Consider the following 25,325-nt stretch of genomic DNA (forward strand, 5'->3'; position numbering starts at 1 on the left):
AGGTGAAGCCGGCCGGAGCAGCCATCTTGTGTTGCCACTTTTTGCTTTTGTGCGTCTTTTAGACTGGCATCCCTCGTATCGAGTCACCAAAGAGGAACGAGGTTTACATTTTGCACTTCCGTGATGAGAGTAGCTTGCTTTGCGAAAATGCGGCCAATTTCATCTGCCTTCCGATGTCAAGAGGAACAAGCGGAGCCGTGAAGAAGCTGTCCGTTGATGGGAGGTCAGAGCTGATGACTGCTGAACGCCATTTCCGGACGACAGTAGGTGCGTGCGTTTCCAGTTGGAAGAGGAGTGGCATCCTGCTAACCCAGTTGGACAGGCTCCGTTGGCTTCTTTGCGCTCTGTGATTGAACCGAGTATTAGCTTACTTCCGCCTGCGTTTGACATGAATTCAGTGTCATGCGTTGGGTGCTGGGTCTTCATTTATGAAAGGTTCACATCAATGGCTTGGCTCCTTTCACCTGATCCTGCATGTGTGGCTCCATAGTGGGCATCCTTTCAAGGTGATGGAATGGCCTTTGCAACCATCACGTTACGCACGCACTAGAAACCCCCAGCAGATGGCCTGGAGACAAAGAGGGTGTGAAGATGAGAGAACCCCCCCCCCCGCATCAACCTTCTGCCCCTCATTTGGAGTCCCCCAACAAGCAGCGCAAATGCATCTTGCCCAGCAGACGATAGCTGCCGGGAGGGACGCAAGTCTTGTTAGTGCTCGCATGGCTACTTTTCGTAGGTGGTAACCTTGATCTAAAGAGGATTTGGAGCCAGCGTTGCCTTCTCCTAGCCTTTGCCTGAAGAGGCAGGCAGTAGGTGGTTTGGAGTTAGAGAGTTGACCTCCTCCTGCTGGCCTTTGCTCAAAGAGGCCCTTTTTCCTAAAAGCGACTTCACAGTCTTCATTTGTGTCCGCTCGAGTGATTTGCTTTCCCTGCTGCCCTTTGTGACCAGACAGTAGCTCCTATGTGAGACAACTGTGGAGTTCAAAAATGCAAACTATGATTGTGATGCGGCCCACGGCAAAAAGGAGTTGGACGCCCCTGCCGGCGTAGGAGAAAAAAAAAAGGGTCATTTGTAGTTTCAGATTCCAATAGAAAAGTGAGTGGATAGCAGGAAGGTCATGGCTGTGCTACCAACTGTCTTAGCTACTTCATTGAGAGACAATGGCAGACAAGATGTTTGGTGTACTGTCAGCCACATGCTCCTGCACCACTATTGTCTCCACTCGGTGGGGACTTAAGGGGGAGGATGTGATAAGCGTGTGCGCGCGCGCGCGCGCGCGTGCGTCCGTGCGTGAGAGAGCGAGCGAGCACAGAAGCCTGGTGGTAATTTGATGTGTGTCCCTTGGGATATTTGATGGATTAATGCTAAGTAGCTCCCTTCGCGGACTCACCACCTGATCTTTGGGCACCACATATGTACATTTAAAAGGAAAGGCTGGATGTAGTAATGCTGAGCTCAGATCGTTGAGCATCTATTGCCCGTCATCCACCCGCCTTCCGCCCCCCAGCAAGCTCTCTCGCTCGCTCTCGCTCTCTCGCTCTCTCTCGCTCTCTCGCTCTCTCTCTCGCTGCCCCTGTCTCCTCCGCACCACTTTCCATCTTTATCTCCATCCTGTCTGGGCTGTCTCTCTTTCTGCTGTTTTTTTTTTTTTTTTAAACACATTTCCTCTTCTTTTCCTACAAAGCTGAGCTTGTCAGGCATTTGAAGTGTTTTTTTGCGCACTATATTTAGCGTTTGGGCAGCAACCTAAAACTTGGCAGACTTAACGTTTTTTCCCCTTTCATTCCTTCTTTCTTTCTTTTTTTCTTTCTTTTTTTCTTTCGTTCTTTTTTTCTTTCTTTCTTTTTTTCTTTCTTTTTCTTTTTTTCTTTCGGAATGCCGCGCTCCTTTTTGGTGAAGCAAGCCAAGGGTCCCGACTGGCCGCCTTCAAACTACCACCAGCAGCAGCAGCAGCAGCAGCAGCAGCAGGAGCAGCAGCAGCAGAGTGAGCAGCACTGGAATGATTCGTACTCGGTGAGACATAGCATCACAGAGTCTGCGACCAACTTGGCGTTCCATTTGACTGAAAAGGGTGAGTTTCTCTTTCCACTTTTCTATGAGTACAGGTGTCGTAGGAAATGTTTTTGTGAAACCCCCCCCTTCGCATTTGCTATTAAACCAGTGTGGGAAAGAAGCTCAAATCCTCTCCGGGCAGCTTTGTAAAGCCCATGTCTTGTTTTGTAACTCAGGACCCCTCATAGTATTCAGGTCATCCTGTCTCAGTCAGATTAATAGCCAAACTAGATCAAACAGCTGTCTTTGGCGTTAGCTAAATGATGGCTCTTAAATGCTGGGCTATGCACTTCAGTACACATACGTGGGAATGGGGCAGACCGACAGTCCAACACAAACTCTTGTCACGTCCAAATAGAAATGGAACTCAAATGGTGCAGATGCCCTTGAGTCTCCCTCCCCTCTTACCCCCCCTCCCTCCCTCCCTCCCTCCCATCCCCCCTTCCCTCCATCTCACCATCTGATTGTGCAGGATGTTAGATAGCCACAGGGAGTAGGTATGCAGCAACACAATCCATATGTGATGGAGAAGGAGGCAAAATTCGTAGACTGCACTACTTACTACAAGTAATCCAATCAAATGCAACATGAAGAGCAGCAGATTTGAATGGCTGATATTTGGGAGATGAACAGCACGGCTATATCTTGGAGGGAGGGAGGGAGGGAGGGAGGGAGTGAGAGAGGAAGGGAGGGCCATTGAAAGAGAGAGATTTTCCATTGGTTGAATGACTTGTCCCCCAGATAGATTCAGGGTGCCAGCTGTCTGCTCGCCTTTGTTTTGCGCTGATGGCAGTGGGGGCTCGATGAAACTACGGCCTGCCGTCAAGATCGGACCCCCCCCCCCCCTTTGCCAAAACACCTGTCACTCAGTTGCCCCATTAGCATAGTCACGAAGCCGCTAAAAAATATCACAGCTTGCCAATGATGTGATTTAGCCAGGGTGGGGCTTCTACTGCGAGGCGAGGCGAGGCGAGGCGAGGCTCGTTGTGATTAAACTCTGGAGCACGTGACTTTTTGGAGAGCACTTGTTGATTGGGACAAGGACTCCATATTTCATTCTTCAAGCCTGCTCAATCTGCTTCGCACAAATCACTTCCTGTGTTGGCTCAAATTGTCTCTGCATTTATTTCATTGGATAAAATATCAATTTCCCCAGGCTACATCCATGATTACATCACTCCTTCAGTGCTGCAAACCACCAAGCTGTCCAAAGCCGCGGCATCGTACGCTCAAGGACGCGGCGGCGGCGGCAGCAGCGGGGACGAATTCTCCGACCTCGAGTACGATCCACGCAGCCCGGCCTCCGACACCTCGGCGGAGTCGGACGTGAGCGCCTTCCTGGGCTCTGACGGACGATCCGGCCGGAGACCTAAGCGGGGACGTGGATCAAACGGCGGCGAGGGCGAAAGGTCGGCGGGCCGCCCATTGAAATCCAAAAGCCGAGGCCGCCGGTGGGCGTGCGGCGAGTGCGGCAAATGTTACGCCACCTCGTCCAATCTGAGCAGGCACAAGCAGACGCATCGGAGCCTGGACGGCCGGCAAGCCCGAAAGTGTCCCACCTGCCACAAAATGTACGTGTCCATGCCGGCCTTATCCATGCACGTGCTCACCCACGACTTGAAGCACGGCTGCTCGCTGTGCGGCAAAGCCTTCAGCCGGCCCTGGCTCCTGCGGGGACACATGCGCTCCCACACGGGCGAGAAACCCTTCGCCTGCGCCCACTGCGGCAAAGCCTTTGCCGACCGCTCCAACCTGCGCGCCCACATGCAGACGCATTCGGCCTTCAAGCGCTACTCGTGTCGACGCTGCCGCAAAAGCTTTGCGCTCAAGTCTTACTTGAACAAGCACTACGAGTCGGCGTGCCGTCCAGCGGAGGATGAGTGCGGCTCGGACCATTGACTGCCTGGCCGACTGACTGACTGGCCGACTGACTGGCCGACTGACTGACTGTGAAACGCCCCCCCGCGGACAGCCCTCCCTCCCTCCCTATCTCCCTCCGTCGCATGCGGGCATCCTTTTTATATCGACATGCAATAACATTGGGCAAGCGCTCAAACTAGTCTGCAATTCTACGCCAAGAATTTGATTGAATTGGTACCTTTGTTTATTTATTGATTAGACAATAATTCCACATCAAACATGGTTTCATCAGTGAAAGATGATTTGGTTTTGTATGCGGTCCATTCAGGGCGAGGCATTGAACGAGCGGCCACCGTTGTGAGGCTGTAGCTTACTCCTTCCTTCCGCATTCCACAAACACGCCTCTTAAATGAGCCCTACTGAGGAGAAGCAGTCTAGAAAATGGAAAGATTCATTTATTCAACTATTTATTTGTATTTATTATGACTTATTGGATTGTCAAAGCCGTCAACTGTTTTGTTGCCAACAAAAGACCAAAAATATTCTGCTGTGGGTCTTTTATTGGGTCTGAAGACAATAAAGGTGATCAAATGGAATTAGGAACTATCTGTCTGGTTGATGGTCCACCAAAAATAAAAAATCTGCTTAAACGGATAGCTAGGCAGCTACCCAGCCAGCTAGCCAGATAGCTCGCTAAATGGATCGATTTTTTTTCCTTTGATTCTTTTTCTTCTTCTTTATTGAACCATATTTGCAGGATGTTTATGTAGTTGGTTGCGCCTTCCTGCCAGCAGCGGGAACACCTGGCCGGCCAGCCGGCCGGCCAAAGTGCCTGCCGCAGCCTGAGCGAGCGCATCAAGCATGCTGGCCGGGTCAGGAGTCGTGAGAACTGGGCCTGCTGGTCCAGACCAAGCTAGACCAAGCGCTCAGTGACCTCAGCAGCCACAGGGGAAAGAAGAAGTATGCGTCTCAGCAGACCTCATACAGCTATTTTGAACACCGTAGTCGGCACACAGTGCACGTACTAAGTTACTCAGTGTAAATGTACTGGATGGACTCCGACTGACAAAAAGTACTATGACTGCCAAAATGACTTGAGCCTTTCCTGTGCGTGCACAGGCAAAGGAGCACATCACCTTTTTGGCTTCTGCCTGGCTCTTTGCCAATCAACGGAGAGGATACGACTGTCCCGTCCAACCGCGACAGGCAGCGGATGAGACTTTTTAGAGCAACGTCAGACCTCAATGCGTGTCGGACAGCCGTGACAATGAGCGACTTGTAGATTTCAGCAATGCCAGAAGGTCTTTATCAGCAAAAGCCTTCACTCGGGCATCCCGGGTGGCTTTGGAGGAAGCACACTTTCAGTTTCTGCATGGGGAAGCACCAAAAAGTGGACTGCAGAGTGGCTGGCCGTCTGGCCGGCCTGCCGTCTGGCTGGCTGGCCGTCCGGCTTGCAGGCCGGCTTTCATGAAGTCAACTACCTGACTGGATGTTCCTTGGGAGTTGAGATGCTCATCAGGCCAGGAGCAAGAAGCGGCCGCCTGTGGCGCAAACAGGGCTACTCAAAGGTGACTGATTTGGCTTTGGAAAATATCTGTTGCAGATTCCACCGATTGCATTCTTATGTGCAGACTGGGCCTCCGTACAAAATGGCTGGCGACACTTCATTAGGACTGGAATCACCTCAGCAGGCATTTCGTGGCATTCCGCTAAGTCACTACGTGTGCGGGCGGGGGTGAAGTATTTACGATTCCGGAGCGCGACGTGACGGGAGGCACAGAGGGAGGGAAAGTGCAGCGGGGTCGTGTTGCCGGCAGGCCGAATGTGCCAAAACACGGCGGTGTCCCTCCCGCTTTATGAGGCCAGCTTGCGCATAGGTCGGTCACACTTGTTAGTGCAGCTGAGCTGGAGGCCAGGGGCCACCGCTGGGGCCACCAATGGTCCGCTTTCATGTGCGGCCGGCCGGCCGGCCGGCCGACCGACATGTGGCGCTGTGAAGGCACGGCACGCACTCAATCTGGAAGCCATTTGTTCACTTTCCACCGAGAAAGTTCAGACGCGGTCACCTTTGGCATCTGCCGACTGTTTATTTACCCCGGGCTCTTAAGCCATTAGCCCAAATGAAAAATCCACAGCTCACCTCTGACAATTGTGCCGTGCGTCGCTCATTCGCTTTGATTGGCAAGTTGTTCTATTTTTTGATGGCTAAGCCGTGCTGCCAACATTGTTGTTTCGGAAAACTCCAAAGGGCTCCATAGATCTGCTTCCTTTTCCTAATGGGGGCGAGCGTGGCCCCCAAAGTGAAGCGAAGCGACGCAAAGCACACCCCGCCCGCCAAGACCGCCAAGACCAAGCCAAGCCAAGTCAAGACAGCTCCTCATCTCGTCCTGCATCCGACAACTCCTTCTATCTTGATGAAACGTGAAAACAGGCGGGCGGGCGGGCGTCTGAGCAAACATTTGGCGGCCGAGTACTTGTTTGCTTCTGTCTCCATGCATGCAGCTGTTGTTGTACCAGTGCATGGGAAGAAGGGGGGGGGAGAGCGAGCCAGAGAGAGAGCCAGAGAGAAAGAGAGCCAGAGAGAGAGAGAGCCAGAGAGCGAGAGAGAGGGAGCGAGAGAGCCGTGTTCCAGTCATCGCGCGCCAGCCAGCCAGCCAGCCAGCCAGCCACCAATGATGGCTTTCACGATGCTCAGGCCGATGTCGGCTCATTCCTTCGCCTTCTCCGTTGACTTGAGCCTGACGTCGGACGAGGACGAGGAGAACCGCAGCGAGAGCGAAGGCAGCACGGACAAGGGTTATGGGTGCTGCGCGGCGGCGGCAGCACCGGGCTCCGGCACCGACACCGGCATCGGCGGGGTGGTCGTGGTTGAGCAGCGAAACGTCGCCAACGCCAGAGAGAGACACCGGACTCAGAACGTCAACACGGCTTTCAGCGCATTACGGACGCTCATTCCTACGGAACCGGTGGACCGAAAGCTGTCCAAAATTGAAACACTGCGCCTGGCGTCCAGCTATATTTCGCACCTGGCCAATGTGCTGCAGGTGGTGGGCGACGACGAGAAGAACGAGGACGGCCGTTCCTGCGGCGGCGCTCCTCGCGGCGGCGGCGGCGGCGGCGGCGCTCCTCGCGGCGGCAGGGGCGGCGCTCCTCGCGGCGCTCCTCGCGGCGCTCCTCACGGCGCGTCTCCGTGTCTGAGGGCCAGCGGAGACTCCGGACAGCCCCGGAGCATCTGCACCTTCTGCCTCAGCAAACAGCGCAAAGTAAGCGGTTCCATTGGCCAAAGCAGGGCTCACCAAACTTTTGAAGGAGAAGGTCAGCAACTTCTTGCGTACTGATGACGCATTCGATACCAATTGGATCCCGCTCAAAAGAAGATGTGTGATTGATGATGATGAATTCCTTTTCAGACATTTGGAAAGACATCTTTTATGCAACACCTCCATGTTTCAATGACAGTAATGATAGACTATAGAATGAAATATATTACAAGCATTGTCCCTCGTGAGTTCTTCTTTTTCGACATGCAGCGCACATATCCTTGAAAAGAAAGATTGACTTTTGTCTCTGCATTATGTAGATTTTCGTTGTTGAAATGATTGTGAAGATCACCTGACTGACTGACAGACTGACTGACTGACAGACTGACTGACTGACAGACTGACTGACTGACTGACTGACTGACTGACTGACAGACTGACAGACTGACAGACAGACTGACTGTGTCATGTCTCGTCCGCAGTTTTGCTGTGTCCCTGATCATGTCCGTGGTTTCTGTCCGTGTGTCTGTGTGCTCGCCCCTCCCCTCCCCCCCTCCCTCCCTCCCTCGTGCCCATGATCCGTGTGATCATTCTCACCTGCCTTTTGTTACCTGTTGCGTATTTAAGTCCTGTCTGTGTGTTACTCCCTGTCAGAGCATTGTGTTGATGTTGAAGCTCGCGGTCGTGACGTTTGTTTGGGTCCTGTCTTTTGCTGCACATTTTTTGTCAGTCAGTCAGTCCGTCCTGTTAGTTTTGTTGTTAAGTCACGTCAGTTTGCCGAGTCTGTCTTTTGAGTTTACTACAATAAACGGAGCTGGTCCAAGCTGCACTTGGTCGCCCTGCTCCATTTGTGACTCACAGCCATATCCTTCTTTGTTTCCAGGTTAAAGACAGCCGACATTGTGTCAAAATGCTCGGAGGGCCAGCGAGAAAAATACATTCTCGATAAAACTCTCCTTTCGCTGGAACTGACAATGACCACAAAAGACTGTTCTGTGAGTCTTTTGAATGTTTTTTTTTTCTTCACCAAACAAGAGTTGTGGCTCAGGTATGCATGTTAATGCTTCATAATATGACGTATTATTAATATGAGATAAAGCATCAACATCATTTGCTGATTTGTTCATGGTTATTTGTCAAACATTGCAACTTTTGTCAAATGCTCTTGTACTACGTACGCATTGTTCATAATGAGGAATGTTCAAACGTATTCACGGAGTGCCCTAGGATAAGAAAGCTCAATGAATGTTTTTTTTTTTTTTTTTCCCTGCAAAACTAGGAGCAGACGCCAATTTCCAAGATGGATTTGTTTGTTGTTGCTCATGGCTTCAGACAACCTGATGAGAAAATCATGCAAACTAACAGATATTTTTGATTTCTTCCCCCCATTTTCTGCTGATTCATTTGACAAATTGACATTGCCTATAATGTGTGGTGTTTTTGGATGAAATCATTTCATTCAAGTCTGATTGTTGATTGATCACGATGTTTTGTAAGCTTTTCTTACTGATGACTGTGTTTTGCTCAAGAACTATTAAATCTTGTAGTGGAAAGCAGCAACGGGGTCCACATTTCATTTTGTGTTCAGAGAGCTCGCTGTCTTTCTTTTCTTACATTTGATTGACTCTTATTCCCAAATTCTGGACCCCAAAGTCATCAGGTGTAATTAGTACACGCACTTCCACATTGGACCTTTTCAGTATGACTGTCTTCATCGGGGGAGAACTTGCATGGGCAATTCCAGTAAGCTCCTCAATCAAGTGTCATGCTAAAGAATCACAAGAAAGGAAGCCACTGTGGAATCCTTTTCTTTTAGCAGTAGCGTATGTACTGCTGTGAAATATATTACAAGCAACGTGCTTTTTGGGGCGGTAGTTCACGTTGAGCACCGATTTAAGAAGATCGGAATCAGTGTCAGCTTTGGCAAAACAGGAAAGACACAAATGAGCTTTCTTCCATCTATTGTGATGGCCCATGATTACTTGTGGGAGGGACATGACTACATTGCTGGACCAATGCCAAAAAGCTCCCAAAAAAAACATCCACAAGTCTGGGCGTACTCATGGAGTAGCAACAGTCTTCCTCGGTTGCTGCAAAAACTCTTGAATCTTCAAATGAGATGTGGTACATTGTCCAGCAAGTTGGTCTTTGGCATGCCTGGCTTCTCCCTACTACACAACAGTCACAGCTAATATGTGACACAGCTGCTGTTCAGGTCATGCAGCAAATAAGAAAAGGAAAGAAATGGGAGACTCTACAATAGTACCCTCATAATGTTGATGGGATTAAGGCCTTTCGCTTGAATCTTAGCTCAGGCCATTTTCCAAAAACTGAAACCATATTCATCCCACTAGCTAGAAGTCATTCCGGCAAAAATGAACTCGTGCACTGGTGCTTGTACCTCCTCCTGCATTTCAAAACCATGCTTCTTTTGGTTTCAAAGGGAAGACTCTTCAGTTATTCGTGCTTGGCTTTGACTGGAGTGTGAAAGGGTCTTTGCTTATGTCATAATATTGTTCATCGCAACAGTCTTGCTCCATGGATCGAAGGTTTGAAAGCAGAAAACAAAATGCCCTTTCAAACTTGTCACCTGTCTGTGCTACGAGCTAATGAGAAGCTGCTGTTCACGATCATCTTGTAGCCAGGTGGACCGTTGCTTCATGAGTCCCAGAGGTATCCTGAAGCAGGAAGATGTCAGAGAAGAACAGGAAGGAAACATCCTAAAGGCTTGACCCAGTTGAACCCCTCCCTGTGGGGCCTGGGATCCTGGCCCCGGGCCAGCTTTGACATCACTCGGAGCGGCTGCAAAAATGCTTTTCTCTTTGTCACGCTCGCGATACAGTACGCAAGCTGGCGTGCGATCCAAAAAGCATCGATCATTTCAATCAGCTGTGTTGCAGCAGGGAGTCATGGAAAAGAGGCAGGACGGCAGGACGGCGGGCGGGCGGGCGGCCCTTGCCGACTTGGACACTGGACTTGGACACGCCTGGTATAGAGGATATCCTCAATCAGCAAGAGTACACTTTATTGAATAGCCTCGCTGAAAGCAACTGCCCCAAACATCCTCCTAATCATGTATGGGAGGGTCATGTGACGTTTTACCTTTAGTCTTCATCCAATTCCCATTCCTATTGTGATTTTTGTCCTATTGTTTTGAACCCTGACTACACTGCAAAGCTTGATTGATGCAGACAGCAAGCAAAACTCTGTCCGTCCGTCCCCCAGGCAACGTGTTTCAACTTGTTATTTCGTAATCTTAAATTGGAGTCCTACATTTTGGACAGCACTTGTTGACGTAATGAGGCAAACTTTCAAACCATCGCATCGCTGCCGACTCGACTCGAGATGCTTGTCCCATTGCGGCTTCCGTAGCTGGACTTGGTGACGTAGGCGCCGCGGTCGGTCTGCCATGTTGTCTCTGATACAGCAGAAATCTCGCTTCAGAACAGGCATACATACCGGCGAGGCTTCGCCATTTGCCCATTGGGATTGACTACTGAATTTCTGGAGAAGCGTATCGTTCGCCTCATTAATCACGGGGGTAAATATATACTGATGATATAAACCACTCAATAGTGGACGATAAAACATCGGCTTTGCCATGTAATAAGGCTCGGTTGCTAACGTCAAGGCTCCGCCCAACACGGATGAGTTAGCTACACCCTCTGTTCGCAGTCCAAACTATGCCAACCATCTTTCGGGCCAACACGTTCTTTCAAATCTTATCGTTCTGCATTGCTCAACACATAAGCTTCACAATGCACGTTTAGAATAGCTCAATGAGCAACTTCTCTTCAGCTGTGAGTTCTAGTGCATCTAATGGTGAGACTCAACAGCAGGAAACGAACCACGAACGAACCCTAATCACAAGCCGAGTAAGCGACGCGCTAGACTTTCTCGTTGTGTGATTAACATTTTGGCATTGTTTGACTGACTGACTGACTGACTGACTGACTGACCTATTTGCTAGGTCTGGAGTATCCTTTTTTTTTTTTTTTACGACAGCAGATATATGCCTATTGATCTCCAGAGTAGTTCGGCCGGAATGTGCACGTCACTACTGTAGTGTGTGCGTGCGTGCGTGTGTTATAACGGTGGTGATCTTGTGATTAAATAAAAAAGAAGTGACTATTCCCTTATGAAACAGCACAATCCGATGTAGCACGAGTGATGTGCTTCACTCCATATGAACCTGCAGAAGCTAGTCGTTTTCGACAATCTATTTAGTCCCAAAAGTTGAAAGATCTGGATTTAATGACATGCGTTCTGATTATTAACCATTTTAACAGCACGAGAAGTTGACCTGTCTCTTTATTCCTAGTTAATAGCAATAGAGTATAAGACTCCTCGGAATTGTTTACATCTGTAGCACAAGGAAGGCATCAAAGAAGAGTGCTTCCACCCCTAGGATGGAGACCGAGCAAGAAATGAACAAAGGAATCCATCATTGAAACGAGTAGATAGCCTGCACGCCAAACGTAATTGTGATGGCGAGTTCCATTAATAATGATCTGGATTGTACATCGCAGCCATGTATGTCATTGTCTGCAGTTCATGACTGTTGTCTTTTTTCCTAGCGACGACCACATGCCCCTGGTGCCCCCTCCCTTGTCCTCCAATAACCCCCCCGTACCCCCTTCCCCTTTTCAGTCAAAAGCCACAGCCCTTACCTTTGCTTCTTTGGCTGCCGAAAGAGCCCAGCCGCCAAGCTGTCGGACATGTCGGGACCTGTGCCGAGCCGGGCCAGGGTGTACAACGAGGTCAACACTCACCGGCCGAGAGAGTACTGGGACTACGAATCCCATGTCGTGGAATGGGGGTAAAAGTGCTCGTCGCCCGCCCGTTTGTCGACCGTGTCGGCGCCGGAAATGCGCAATCCGTCTGACTGATGTATTCACAGTAACCAGGATGACTTTCAACTGGTGCGAAAGCTCGGCCGTGGCAAATACAGTGAAGTCTTTGAGGCCATCAACATCACCAATAATGAAAAGATTGTCGTCAAAATCCTCAAGGTAAATAAGATGTCCTCCTTGCCTCCATTACTGTCGTCCACCAACAAAATGGATGTGTCTCACTAGCCTGTGAAGAAAAAGAAAATCAAGCGTGAGATCAAGATTTTGGAGAATCTACGAGGAGGCCCGAATATTGTCTCCCTTATCGATATTGTCAAAGACCCTGTGGTAAGTATGTAATTTGAGGTCATCGAAGAACACGTATTCCCGTGTCTTTATTTCTAACCTGGAGGGTTGTCGTGCACCATTGTTGTTTTTTGTCAGTCTCGTACACCCGCCTTGGTCTTTGAACATGTTAACAACACCGACTTCAAGGTGAGAAGTTTTTCATCTTTTTCAAATGACATTTTAATTAGAGATGGATGGATGGATGGATGGATGGATGGATGGATGGATGGATGGATGGATGGATGGATGTGTTTATGCTTTTGGCTCTGATTAAAAAAAAAAAAAATCCTTTACTTTTGTATACTACACCATTTTTACTTTTGTACCAATCACACTTGCGGTCATAACTAGGCGAACAGATACACGAGCCACGGTAATGTTAGTTCCACCATTTTGGAATGGTTGAATGAGTGATGCTCTTTCTAATGACTTTGCTGTGATCCCTAGCAATTGTACCAAACGTTGACAGATTACGACATCCGCTTCTATATGTACGAGATCCTCAAGGTGAGTCCAATGTTTTCTCTCCACACCAAGTGTGGGAGTTGATGTGTCTTTTTTCAACAGGCCTTGGATTATTGCCACAGTATGGGAATCATGCATCGAGATGTCAAGCCACATAATGTGATGATTGATCACGAACACCGCAAGGTAAGTCCTTCGACAGCTGCCGCCTGACGTTGGTGATCAGTGTTTCAAAAAACAAATCCTCCCATCCAACCAACCGGAACTCATTTTATGACGGGGAACAAAAGTCAAGAGGCCAAAACATGTTCTTCTTCAGTCTGATCCTTGGTCATATTTGCGTGACAACTGTTGATTGTATGCGTCTGTAGTTACGTCTTATTGATTGGGGCCTGGCAGAATTTTACCACCCGGGACAGGAGTACAACGTCAGAGTGGCTTCACGCTATTTTAAAGGACCGGAGCTCTTGGTGGACTATCAGGTATAGCTGAGATTGCTAAGGAAAACGTATCCTTGTTTTGACAATTTTACAAAGTTAGATTTGAATGTTTTTGCCCACCAAAGAAAAAAAGCCCGGCGGCGACCAGTGTGCGCTGCGCCCACGGCCCTTCCGCCCACAATTTCCCGTTGAGCGGAATTGCCATCTGTGTGTTTTAGATGTATGACTATAGTCTGGATATGTGGAGCTTGGGCTGTATGTTGGCCAGCATGATCTTCAGGAAAGAGCCTTTCTTCCACGGCTACGACAACTATGACCAGGTAATGGAGGCATGAAATAAAGCGCGGCTAGGCAACTCGCGTCATCTTGCAAAACATCTGATGGTCTGCAGAAGCTGGATCACAATCATTTGGATCGGGTGTATTGTCTTCTTCTAGCTGGTGAGAATAGCCAAGGTTTTGGGAACGGAAGATCTATACGACTATGTGGACAAATACAACATTGAGCTGGAGCCTCGCTTCAACGATATACTCGGAAGGTAAAGGTGCCAGTTCCCTGCAAATTTCATATCTGCCGTCACGCAGCGTATGTTTTGACGCGCCCTCGCTCGCTCTCTCTCGTGCGCTCTCTCTCCAGACATTCCCGTAAGCGATGGGAACGCTTCGTCCACAGCGAAAACCAGCATCTGGTCAGCTCCGAAGCTCTGGATTTCCTGGATAAGCTGCTGCGCTACGATCATCAAGCCCGTCTGACCGCTCGCGAGGCCATGGATCATCCCTACTTCTGTAAGCGCTTCCATTAAGGAGGGGAATTGCTTTTTGGGGTTTTAAACACTGCAATGAAAACCACTGCACCGGTGAGGTGAAAGATGCCTTTTGGAATAAGCTGGATGACATAGCATTGTTTTTTTTGTTGTTCCCTTAGTCCCTATAGTGAAGGAGCAGTCTCGCGGTGGAGTCGCCAACCTACCCGGTGGGAACCCGGCTGCTGTTAGCACAGCCAGCATTATCACCGGTAGGTAGGTGGGTGGGTGAGAAAACTGTCAGCAATGGTCCATTTCAAAAAATGAAATCCTCTTTTCCTGTCTTCAACTTCAGTGTTGTTTCCTAGTCGTGACAGTGGATTGTGCAAAGTGCAGGTGGTGTAACTGCTGCTATGGCCATTGCAGGTATTTCTGCCTTGCCAGCCTCTACTGCCCTGGGCCCACTCACTGGCTCGCCCGTCCTCTCTGCCAGCAACACTCTGAGCTCCCCGGTGCCCGCCGGAGCCCCCCAGTGACCATTCAAATGGAGACAGACAGGTGCAACACATCTACATCCAAACTCTGTGTGGCCGAGCCTCATCCAAACTTTTTTTTTGGGGGGGGGGGGGGATTTGATTCTTCTTCCTCATCTCAGCCGAACATGCTCACGTGACATCCAAAATGAAAGTCCTGTGTGGACGAAAGTCACTCATTTCTTAAAATGCAGCCATGCATTCAAAAGGGCAACGGCCGTGTAATCCGTGGTTGTTTTGTTCATGTCGTACTTTAACAAGTACTTTGACAGAAGGTGATTGCCGTCAGGACCAAAAGAAGCAAACCTCCAATTAACTCGGTTTGGCCTCGGATAACTTTGAACAAATTGCGTCTGGTGCCGTTTTGCGCTCCGGATGCAGCGACAGTCGCTAGTCCGGCAAAAACGTGGAGCCGTAGCGACCCAAGTGTCCTCATGGGTGACGCTGGACGCGGCCCGCTAAATACGAGTAGTCATGGATGTCTTGAGAAATGCTGCTTTGTAGCTCCTTGACCAAAGTTTTTCCCTGTTTATTTGAAAGAACAAACCGGGTTTGATCCCAATAGACAAAGGTCTTTAAACACTCATGCAAATCAGTTGCTCATTCCCTGCGGGGAAACTGTGTTAAAAAAGAAACAAAAAACAGATGGCCAGAAAGATTTGTGTCCCGTATATGTATGGACGGATGGACGGATGGACGGATGGACGGATGGACTGATGGACTGATGGACGGATGGACGGATGGATGGATGATGCGGAGTTGCCAATTGAGACAAAAACGGCACGCTTTCGAGCCCTGGGCACTGCACCGACGATTCAAAGTAATTGAATACACTGGGGGATGGATGTTTACGATGGTGCAAATGTATAGTGAACAAAACAGAGTTTTATGCATGGCAGGTGAGTAGTTAGCATTTCGGGTTTTGTGGCTATGCCATGCTAAACCAGGCCAAGCCCCCAACGGTTGACAATGCGAGTGAGTATAGGAACGATTGTCGACAGGTGAGTTCATTTGGAATCAGCAGTTGAGCGCGTGTCGTGTCGTCTGGTGTGACTCTGCCGTGCCGAAGCGTAGCACTTGAAGGATCTCGGTCTCCTGTGTTCTTGTGCCACAGTTTGATGGTGTAACTTTTTGACCCTGCTGTACATTTTTTGTAAACATGGAAATGCAAATAAATCAAAGTGTGTACATTGAGTCACTACACCACTGTATATATTTGTATGTTCTTATGTAGAAGACAAGTATTTGCAAATATTTGTGTAAATAAACAGTTATTTATTAAGTACCCTGTGCATTTTTCATGTTGGAGATTATGCACGTCAAATTGTTAATGCGTAGGTACGTAGGTAGCAACTTGATTTGAAAGGTGTTTTCCAAAAAATAGGAACTAAGTACAAGAAAGGTCAATCATGCAGACAGTAATCCAATTTGACATAGGAAAAATGGTGTGAAAATAAAGTCATATCCTAGATGTTTTTCTCTAACCCATTCCCAATAACCTTGACACAAATTCACTTCAATATACGTAAATGGTCTGTTTCCTGAATTGACATCCAGTAGGAAAAAAGGTAACAGCAAATAGAAGAAGCAATCACCATGACCCTGTCTCATTTCAAATCATTCCTCTCTAGTCAAATAAAAGCTTCTTGGTGTTCAGAGTATGTGACACATTTCCAGTGTGACACGAGAAAGAATGCCATGACAGTATTGTGAAAAGCTGCCGCCGGTTCAACCGCTTCATTGACAGACAACTCTTTGGTAGTCTGACAGGGAAGTTCTTTGTCTGACGAGGTCACAGCAGTCCACAGTGGGGTGGTGAAATCTAGGCCGAAACACAAGCCGAGCGTGCGAGAGAGAGAGAGAGAGTGAGTGAGCGAGCCAGCTCAACATTGCGCCTGCCTGCCACACAGCTAGATGGCGATTGAGCAAAGCACCTGTTTAAGCGCAGCTCCCTGTCGATCTCCTCCAGCGTCTTGCCTTTGGTCTCGGGTAGCATGAAGTAGAAGAAAAGGGCGGCCGCCGCTGACATCATCCCGTACATAAGAAAGGTTCCAGACAGACCCAACGCATCTGACCAGATCCACAAAAGGCAACAAGGCACATTGCAGATGGATTTGACCAATACAGGGATCATGGGAGCTTACTGAAAAGGTCCAGGAAGGTGAAAGACACCAAAAGGTGGGCGCTCCAGTTGAAGCAGCTGGCGAACGCGAAGGCTCGTCCTCTCACGGCTGCGGGAAATATCTCGCTGAGGAGGAGCCAGGTCACTGGAGCAAACACACAAAGAGGATTTAGCATTTGGATCACAAAACTACGCTTGAGATAGATCGCTGCAACCCTATACAGACTGGGTCCAAATCCAATGGAGTATGCGCTGACTGCCCCCATCATGCACGCCACAATGATCCAGTTGAAAACTTGGTCCCCGATGCCGGGAGAAGATTCCGTAGCGGCTCTTTCCGTTTGGCTTTCCGGAAGCCGTGCAGCGAGAAGCGCCGTGTCATTTCCAGCCGGCAGATGAAGAAGGGGACCGGTGCGGTTGCCAACGGAAGGCCCCCAACCGCAAGGCCTCGCCGGTGCCGGCGCCCCACGGTTTAGCCGATGTCCGCCGAGCAGTCCCACGCAGATCAGGCAAAAGGCCATGACGCAGCATCCGCCGATGAGCAAAGGCCTCCTGCCCCATTTGTCCGAGTACGCCACGGAGACCAGCGTGGCCGCCACTTTGACGATTCCGATCCCGACCGTCGCCAGCACGGCAGAATTGTCGCTGTGAAATCCTGCCGAGTGAAATATGGTCGATGCGTAGAAGAGGACGTTTGGCTGTCCCGTCAACTGCTGAAAAAGCACAAGTCCCAGCCCTAGCGCCGTGCGGGTCCGCATGTTGTCTCGGCGCCGGAAAAGGTACGAGATGTCGCACTGCGCCTTCTTGCCATTTGAGCAAGCTTCATCTCCAGCCGCAAGAGTCGTTTGGGAAGGAAGGGACGCTGGCGACGGAAGGGCGCATACGGAGACGAGTTGAATCAAGGTGGGCACCGCGGCGACGGCAAACATCCACTTCCAGCCGCTTGGGAAACGAACCAAAAGGTAGTTGACGGTGTAGGCGAAGAGGACGCCGGCGGTAATGCCGGCTTCGTACAGCGTCACCAAAAGGCCCCTCCGCTCGGGGCTCACCATCTCCGACACAAAGATGCAGCACGACATGGAGGACTGGCACATGGCAAAGCCCACCGTCAAGCGACCCAACAAAAGGCTTTGGTAGGAGCTGACCAGTAGGAGCAAAGTACCCGTCAGCATGAGGACGATGCTGAGCAGGATGGATTTCCTGCAGCCGTAACGGTCGATCAAGCTTCCTCCCAGCAGGGAGGCCAGCAGGGCTCCGGCCAACAAGGAGCTGACCAGCAGCTCTTGCTGAATGCAGCTGAGTCCAAACTGGCTCTTGAGTTGGAGCAGAGCGCCCGAGATGACGGCCAATTGGTAACCGAAAACCAGGCCTCCCAGCGTGGACGAGGCGCTGGCAAACAGGAGGGCGGAGCCACCTAGGATGACGACCAGACACGTGACTACTAGAACAATATCAGAAAGGATGATTCAAGCGTCGGTTTGCAGCAATCTGTTCACATCAATGGCCAGCGAGTGCTTTCAAACGGACAGAGACATTGCTTACCCATTATCGGCCCGTTAGAAGTGCTCTGCAGCCGTGTCGCTTCTTAGCTCCAAAGCAACATTTCGCTCAAACAAATCAAGTTCCGCCTTAGGAAATCATCGCCGCTCGCTGCCGCCTGGCCCGGAATCCTGCTCACATGAGCCCAAGTCAGTCAGTCAGTCAGTCAGTCAGTCAGTGTGTAAGTGTGGTGCTCAAGTGTCACCATGACAACCCCCTTGTTGATTGCTGTGATTTAATTACTGGGTCCTTTTGAGATATGCACAAGAAAATGCAAGGCAAATCCAGGGACCCTCATCTTGCTTGCTTGCTTGCTTGCTTGCTTAATTGCTTTTCAACCAATACGCAGACTCAAATCAAACGAGTCCTTGGGTTTACACGACCTGATAGTGGTCTACATGTGCCGGTCGGCCGAGCGGAACCAGTCTAGCCAGTCGCATGCAGGGCACACATGCACAGTCGAACAACCAGTGGACAATTTGGCAGGCAGCTTAATTGTATCCGTCTCGCAAGGATTTGATTGATGAACATGCCCAAAGCACATGATGCTTCAAAGGAGTTACTAAATGAGCGACCTGACTGGTTCTTCTCTTGGCTCGAGGTGGACGGAATTGTTTTGTCAAAGCATAAACATCCTCGTCGAAAACAGACACGCACAAAAAGACACAAAACACACGAGCGCGCATGCCATGCACTGCAGCGAGAAGTGAAGTGAAACCAACTCATGTACGCTAATGTACGGAGTCCTCGCATAGACCGTGCATGGTGGGAGCAGAACAACTCACAGGAGTTTGCTGCTGCCGCTGCTGCTGCCGCCGCCGCCGCCGCCGCCGCCGCTGCTCCAGAAAAGTTGACGCTACGTGGCAGACACATGCACAGACGTGAAGTTGGAGATCGAGAAAGACAAATCAGGAAAAGTGAGTGAAGTTACTCCTGCTACTGTCACGCGCAGTCGATCCCAAATGTGTTTGGAAAGCTGTCTGGTTTCCCTTCACAACACAAAGCGTTGAAGATGAACTAGCTTATTTGTCCTCACCGTGGGTTGTGCCAAGTTGACGCGCTATCCCGCCCTCTTCAAGCCAGGCTCTGATCAACGAGCTCCATTTCATTTGGTTCGTGGAGAGCCTTTCCTATCCCCACCAATGCTACCTTTGCCTTTACCCTAACCCATGCAGAAGAAACCAGGCTGCAATTTCATACACTGAAAACGTGCAACACATTTTTAACTTTGTTTTGAAATACCACCGCCGAGTGGCAACTGGTGACCCCCTCCCACCAGGACATTGTAGACAGAAATCATCATCATCATCATCATCATCATCATCATCATCATCATCATCATCATCATCATCATCATCATCATCATCATCATCATCATCATCATCATCATCATCATCATCATCATCATCATCATCAACAACATTTGACCTTTCCCTACCTCATGATGTATTCCCTTCTTGGCTTTTGATTAGAAAAAGTGCCCCGTCCGGTATGACAACTATGAGCTGGAAAGTAAATATGACGGAGGTGATGAACTCGTTTTTAGACTCTCGTCTCACCTGTTCGGTCATTGCCTTTGCAGCTTTTGCATGTGCTATGACAGGATATCCTATAAAACTATTACATACTGTAAAACGTAAGAATGTGTCACTCATTGGAAAATAAAAATGAATAAACATCCATCCGTCCGTCCATCTAAGAGACTGATGAACTCGTAGTGGACTTAGTCGTCCTGTAGGTGGCGGTAATACACCGGAAAGGCAATTTAAAACCCCCGAAGAAGCCAAGCCGGAAAAGAGATGTCAAGTCAAAGCAACATGCTGCTGATGCCCGACTTTCTCACGACTGCAGAGCTACTAAAGCAAGGCGCTGAAGCGCGAGTATACCGGGCTGTGCTTCTAGGGAAGCCGACTATCGTGAAAGAACGCTTCCCGAAACGTTACAGGCACGCGGTGTTGGACGAAAAACTGACACACCGTCGAACCGTGCAAGAGGTTCGTTCGATTCTTCGCTGCCGGAGAGCAGGCAAGTACTGGCACAGGACTGGCGCAGGGTGCAGGGCGCCGCCCCGCCCCGCCCCGCCCCGCCGCCGCCTCAATGAGCAAAGTCATTGAAGAGTTCCCATCGATTGAGGGAAGCCTCCAATTTAACTGAAGTACACACTTTTGTTTTCATACATGTTTCATGTTTCGTCCCAACTTCTCGACCATGAATTCTCCTCCAAATGCTCTGCTTGCAGGCATATCAGCTCCCGTCGTGTACTTTGTGGACTACACCTCCCACTGCATTTTCATGGAGGAAATTGAGGCTTCGACAACAGTGCGTGACCACATTGCTTCCGCTCAGCAGTCCGCTTCCTCCTGTTCTGAACTGGAGCATCTGGCTAAGAGGATGGGTCACATCTTGGCCAAAATGCACGACCAAGACGTCATCCACGGTGACCTTACCACCTCCAACGTGCTGCTGAGCGGTCCACCGGACAAGGGCCAGTCCCATCTGGTCCTCATCGACTTTGGTTTGAGTTACATCTCCACGCTGGCCGAGGATAAGGGGGTAGATTTGTATGTGCTGGAGAAAGCTTTCCTCAGTACTCATCCCAACACAGAGGCGTTGTTTGAGACGCTACTCCAGAGCTACACAGCCTCATCCAAAAAATCACAAGCAGTCATTCAAAAGCTTGATGAAGTTCGTTTGAGGGGGAGAAAGAGGTCTATGGTGGGATGAAAGGCTGAAGCCAAATATTTGAATAAAAAAAGTCAATCCATTTTGCTCATCCCTTTATTGGATGTGACCGCTGCGCCACGTGAGGCGCACACGTTGCAGAGCGAGGACCTAAATCTCCGGTTACCGCCGAAACAGCCAAACGGCAATATTGGCAAATCTCCACTTTTCAGAAACCCTCCGTTTTGAATGTGAAAAGTCTCCCGGGACGAATGGACGAAAATATGGCCCGTTTGCAAAAGCCCCAGCCGCTAAAAACAACATTAGTTGCAACTAACAGCAAACATTAGTTCTTGTTCTGCACTGCAAACTATGCATGTGTCTCGACTGAAAAGACTTCCGAATCACACCTTTGACCCATTTTGACCTTAAAACACAATTCAAATTCCATTCAAAGTTTCATCAAATATTTGGCAACTGGATCTGATGTCATGAACCACAATTGTCTTTAATATGTACAAATGATTTTCTTATATACAAATAAGTCTTAAGGCATGAGAGAGAGAGAGAGAGAGAGAGAGAGAGAGAGACACACACACAAATCAAAGGGGAATGTTTCCGTGGGGTTTGACATAAAGGCGACAACATTCATAAATTGTGCCTTGGAAAAAGTGGAGAGCAAATGAGCTCAATTCACAACAAAGCAGCGCTCCCTCCCTCGCTCCCTCCCTCCCTCGCTCCCTCCCTCCCTCGCTCCCTCCCTCCCTCCCTCGCTCCCGCCCTCCCTCGCTCCCTCCCTCGCTCAAAGGAAGGTCCACGCTGGAAATCACTCAAAGTCTCTGTTGCTGAGGATTATGGGAGCCACCAAGGTCCAGGCGTATAGGGCCAAACACAACCAGCTGGAGATGATCTTCACCCACACCGTTGGCCACTTTCTGGTGACTGTGTAGTCTGCGTTTGGACTAGGTAGGAGGGAAAAAGGTTGAGAGTCGGAGACATGATTTGGTCATGCCAATGACAAAGTGGACGCCTCACCTGTACCAGTTTGTGAGGGTCATCATGATGTAAAGCGACGCAAGGAAGAGCATGAAATGAAAAAAGGAATAGCTGTAATGGACCAGGTCTCGTTCGCTGTCCTCCGTCTGTCTCTCCTTCTCCAACGATTCCCGACTGCCACGCTCGGCCAGGATGTCCGAGTCTTTGGAGGCCATGGTCAGTTTGCTCATCTGGCTGGCGCTGGATGAGCGAAGGCTGGGTGGGGCGAGAATACCAAACGCAAAATCACCCTCCTTTAGTTCTCGTCTGTTCTTGAATGTCTTTGCATTACTCCGACTGGCTCACATAACTCAATTGTTTGGCTGTACACAGATCAAACGAGGCTCCTTTCTGCAGTGTACCTGGAGTAGATGATGCATACGACAAATAAAGCCAGGCCCGCAATGCTCTGCGCATCCCACCACTGCAGGTAAGGCGTCGAGGGGACGGGTTCCTCCGTGCCTTCAATCACCACCACGCCAGTGGTGTTTTCAATCTGGAGAGAAGCCATTGTGGGCGCTGTTATCTGTTGAACGATACTGATCAGGCTTGGGTTACATGACTGGTCTGGGGGGGAACAAACAAGCAAAAGTCTTTCTTTAGGTTGGGAACATCATCAGTAGAACAGCACATTGCGTCGTCATCTTGCTTACCTGGTTCGTTGCTCATGGCAGACCAGGTTAGAAAGACGGTGTACATGGTGATGATGGAGGACTGGAGAAGACCAGAGTGAGGCTGACACTCCTAGCAAAGCAAAACGTAGAGACTAAATTAAAGGACCAATCGTGACTTGAAGACTCAACAGTGACTCAAATGGCAAGCAATTTAGCAACAGGAAAATCAGGAAGCACGGCAGCAAGATCAGATTGGAATGCATTCATGCGGAGTCGAAACGAGTGTAGATACGCACGCGCACACGCACACACACAACGACACTAAATTTGGCTGAAGATATGAAAATGTCTTGTTTTCCCTTCATTTCTAATGAGGAGAAAAAAAGCCACGCTCATTGTACCTGTACTTTCCGCAGCACAGAGATGACAGAGGCCCCAAAGCAGAGCAACATGTTGAAGGTAATGAAGAACTTGTTGATGGCGCAGCCATCGGGTTTAGTGTAGAAGATGTAGAAGAGGACAACGCCAACGAATGACAGAAGGTAGTTGAGGATGGTGACCAACACCAAAGCTGCAAAAGAGGCAAGGACTCCTTATTGGGGTGGCTGGGGGGGATTGATGGTGAGACAAATCACTCACCTGCATACCAAACTTTGGAGTTGCTTTTCTCCATTTTGTCCATCCAGGACTCATTCCAGGAGTGGGCAAAGTCAACCAGCAGCACCACCTGGATCACAATGAAGAAGAATCCACCACCAGAGCCCACAATAAACCAAGCTAAAACAGCAAAGGCAAGCCTTTTAAAAATACATACCAAAAAAGATCGTCATCAACTGTTGTTATTATTGACGGATTCGGAGCTTACCGTACGTAAATTTACCATCTGGAATGTAAAGGGAACCGGCCATAACTAGGATCAGGCCAAGAATCTTAAAGAACCAAAATCTGCCAGGACAGGAGGAAGACCAAAAAAAAAAAAAAAAAAGGTTCATGGCAGTCAGTCGTAGCTTCTCGGAGCTTCACTATTTGACTCACCCGTTGTGGACGGCAGCACGCGGGTCTCTGGTGTTCTTGACGTTAACGAAAAGAATGGAAAACCAAATGAACCACATACTCATTCCAAAGCAGACACGGTAGACTGCCTTGTACCCCAAAAAATTGTCACAGTTGAAATCAGCTTGGATGCCAGGCAGAGGAGAGCCCGCCCCATCTGCACAGAAGCCTGGGATCTGAACAAATCAAAGTACAAAACGGAAAGCATCTGAAGCGCTCCATCCACCTTTAGGTAGGTGTGCTACGTTGAAAAAACAAAAGAAAAGAAAAAGAAACAAAACACTGCGACCAAGGATGGTCATGTCTGGCTGGCTGGCTGGCTTTTGCGGGCTAATGCTTACTCGTCGAAGAAGTTTCTCGGCCCCTGGTGACAGCATGATGCAGGACACGACGGTCCCCAGCAACAGGATCCAAGCGTAAATGATCCTGGTCACTATGGAATTCCGACACAAGCATTGTGTCTAGAGGAGACGGTGGACTGTTAGTAAATAAGCAGAGCAAATGTTTTCCACAAATCATTGTAAAAATACACATTCAGAGAAAGAAAGCAGTCGTGACTTGGAACGCACGAGCGGCAAGCGTTCTCTCAGCAGTCAGTGTACAGTGAAACGGGGCAATTGATTCATTTAGCAGGGTGAAATCAGAAACAACAAGTGGTGTAGATGGTGCAGAAGTTCCCAAATAGCCAGCCAGCCACACAGGGTCAGATTAGCTGTCGCCATAGTCACTGTGTTCCATTTAGCTAACAAGAAGCCAGAAAATCAATCAGCATACATCAGTCAGGTTGATACTTGCTTGTGTTGTTCCAGTCCAACAGTCATTAAAAAGAAACATCCAGAAAGGCAAGGAGACAGGAGGGATTGAGGAAGGAAGGAAGCAAGGAAGCAAGCAAGGAAGCAAGGAAGCAAGGAAGCAAGGAAGCAAGGAGATGAAACCCAATTTGCCCTCTTTACACATGACATAGATTGCTGAGCAGGACACGAACATTCTTCATAGCTGGCTATTTGGGACTCCTCCATTCATTTTGTTGCAGCTAAGCTTGGCGTAGCCTGCTTATGCAAAGACAACAAAGCAGACTTAAGCCATTTAATCACGCCTAAGTAGACGAATGGCACCTTTTCGGAGCTCGCTCGCTCGCCCGCCCGCCGCCATTTCAAACGTATTGACTTTTTGTTCTTTGCGCATATGACGCATCTTCTGGGCTGAATGTGTTGGCAGGGAAATGCGCGCGGCAGCATTTGGCTGGCCGGCCGGCCGGCCGGCTACCTGTTGCTGTCAAAGACGACCCACTGTTGCAAAGTATTTGGAATGACTACCATTTGTCATGTGGATCCATCCTGTGCGTATTACTTACCAAGCTAAGAGAAGCTCCCATGACTGTCAGCTCTCAGTCTGTCGGTGTTGAGCATAAAAATGCAGAAGCAAATGAGAAATCCCCGTCCTTGCGCGCCGTCCTTGCGCGCCTGGAGAGACAGCAAGTGTTTCTTTCTCCCTGCTGGCTGTCACACTGTAAAGGCGACAACGTCACAAACAGGTGACGTCACCGATTGGCTGACGTGAGAGATCTGCCCCTGAACCAATTGACGTCCAGTTGTTTTGACGTCGTTTTCATGCTCATCACATTTCTTTGTTACTTGGTGACCTTGCTTCGTCTTAACGTCTTGACTTGGATTTGTTTTCCCCAAGCTGCTCGCTCGCTGGAGGCTTCGTGTTAGTTTCACCTATCGCGATCCATCCATCCATCCATCCATCCATCCATCCGTCCGTCC

General features: G+C 49.4%; 6 protein-coding genes across 26 annotated transcripts; 4 read left to right on the plus strand and 2 right to left on the minus strand.

Annotated features, from left to right (window-relative positions):
- The first annotated feature begins 27 nt into the window (after positions 1 to 27).
- Positions 28 to 4,508, plus strand: LOC133162497 (transcriptional repressor scratch 2-like). The gene is made up of 2 exons (XM_061291709.1): positions 28 to 2,071; positions 3,209 to 4,508. The coding sequence occupies exons 1-2, from the start codon at positions 1,876 to 1,878 to the stop codon at positions 3,949 to 3,951; spliced, it is 939 nt and encodes a 312-aa protein (XP_061147693.1). The 5' UTR covers positions 28 to 1,875; the 3' UTR covers positions 3,952 to 4,508.
- A 1,712-nt stretch (positions 4,509 to 6,220) lies between these two features.
- On the plus strand, positions 6,221 to 8,732 carry LOC133162006 (transcription factor 15-like). Of its 3 annotated transcripts, none has more exons than XM_061290849.1 (3): positions 6,364 to 7,175; positions 8,056 to 8,167; positions 8,452 to 8,732. In XM_061290849.1, exons 1-2 carry the CDS (start codon positions 6,405 to 6,407, stop codon positions 8,119 to 8,121), a joined length of 837 nt encoding a protein of 278 aa, XP_061146833.1. In that variant the 5' UTR covers positions 6,364 to 6,404; the 3' UTR covers positions 8,122 to 8,167; positions 8,452 to 8,732. The 3 variants fall into 3 exon arrangements, 2 of the variants coding, with proteins under 2 accessions (XP_061146834.1, XP_061146833.1); XR_009716160.1 differs by having other exon boundaries at positions 6,368 to 7,175; positions 8,056 to 8,220; XM_061290850.1 differs by having other exon boundaries at positions 6,221 to 7,227; positions 8,056 to 8,732.
- A 1,819-nt stretch (positions 8,733 to 10,551) lies between these two features.
- On the plus strand, positions 10,552 to 15,817 carry LOC133162004 (casein kinase II subunit alpha). 12 transcript variants are annotated; one of them, XM_061290845.1, is made up of 14 exons: positions 10,558 to 10,713; positions 11,542 to 11,650; positions 11,750 to 11,991; positions 12,073 to 12,184; positions 12,251 to 12,352; positions 12,449 to 12,499; positions 12,800 to 12,859; positions 12,920 to 13,003; positions 13,189 to 13,299; positions 13,476 to 13,577; positions 13,695 to 13,795; positions 13,894 to 14,042; positions 14,182 to 14,271; positions 14,426 to 15,817. In XM_061290845.1, exons 3-14 carry the CDS (start codon positions 11,891 to 11,893, stop codon positions 14,533 to 14,535), a joined length of 1,173 nt encoding a protein of 390 aa, XP_061146829.1. In that variant the 5' UTR covers positions 10,558 to 10,713; positions 11,542 to 11,650; positions 11,750 to 11,890; the 3' UTR covers positions 14,536 to 15,817. The 12 variants fall into 12 exon arrangements, with proteins under 12 accessions (XP_061146825.1, XP_061146823.1, XP_061146824.1 ...); XM_061290841.1 differs by lacking the exon at positions 11,542 to 11,650 and having other exon boundaries at positions 10,552 to 10,713; XM_061290839.1 differs by lacking the exon at positions 11,542 to 11,650 and having other exon boundaries at positions 10,552 to 11,047; positions 11,867 to 11,991; positions 14,355 to 14,484.
- On the minus strand, positions 15,787 to 19,926 carry slc2a10 (solute carrier family 2 member 10). 8 transcript variants are annotated; one of them, XM_061290832.1, is made up of 7 exons: positions 19,632 to 19,926; positions 19,230 to 19,355; positions 18,979 to 19,049; positions 18,197 to 18,324; positions 16,677 to 18,095; positions 16,467 to 16,602; positions 15,787 to 16,354 (listed from the first exon to the last, which is right to left on the minus strand). In XM_061290832.1, the coding sequence occupies exons 4-7, from the start codon at positions 18,198 to 18,200 to the stop codon at positions 16,270 to 16,272; spliced, it is 1,644 nt and encodes a 547-aa protein (XP_061146816.1). In that variant the 5' UTR covers positions 18,201 to 18,324; positions 18,979 to 19,049; positions 19,230 to 19,355; positions 19,632 to 19,926; the 3' UTR covers positions 15,787 to 16,269. The 8 variants fall into 8 exon arrangements, with proteins under 8 accessions (XP_061146816.1, XP_061146815.1, XP_061146814.1 ...); XM_061290831.1 differs by lacking the exon at positions 19,632 to 19,926 and having other exon boundaries at positions 19,230 to 19,536; XM_061290830.1 differs by lacking the exon at positions 19,632 to 19,926 and having other exon boundaries at positions 19,125 to 19,536.
- Positions 19,927 to 19,955: 29 nt separating this feature from the next.
- On the plus strand, positions 19,956 to 20,957 carry tp53rk (TP53 regulating kinase). The gene is made up of 2 exons (XM_061290853.1): positions 19,956 to 20,218; positions 20,433 to 20,957. The coding sequence occupies exons 1-2, from the start codon at positions 19,993 to 19,995 to the stop codon at positions 20,915 to 20,917; spliced, it is 711 nt and encodes a 236-aa protein (XP_061146837.1). The 5' UTR covers positions 19,956 to 19,992; the 3' UTR covers positions 20,918 to 20,957.
- A 670-nt stretch (positions 20,958 to 21,627) lies between these two features.
- Positions 21,628 to 25,079, minus strand: si:ch73-267c23.10 (serine incorporator 3). Its single transcript, XM_061290835.1, has 10 exons — positions 24,911 to 25,079; positions 23,898 to 24,017; positions 23,539 to 23,732; positions 23,369 to 23,448; positions 23,143 to 23,280; positions 22,905 to 23,074; positions 22,543 to 22,633; positions 22,252 to 22,456; positions 21,890 to 22,105; positions 21,628 to 21,816 (listed from the first exon to the last, which is right to left on the minus strand). The coding sequence occupies exons 1-10, from the start codon at positions 24,929 to 24,931 to the stop codon at positions 21,681 to 21,683; spliced, it is 1,371 nt and encodes a 456-aa protein (XP_061146819.1). The 5' UTR covers positions 24,932 to 25,079; the 3' UTR covers positions 21,628 to 21,680.
- Positions 25,080 to 25,325: the final 246 nt, after the last annotated feature.

The sequence above is a fragment of the Syngnathus typhle genome, linkage group LG11 (assembly GCF_033458585.1).
Source record: "Syngnathus typhle isolate RoL2023-S1 ecotype Sweden linkage group LG11, RoL_Styp_1.0, whole genome shotgun sequence".
Classification (NCBI taxonomy): Eukaryota; Metazoa; Chordata; class Actinopteri; order Syngnathiformes; family Syngnathidae; genus Syngnathus; species Syngnathus typhle.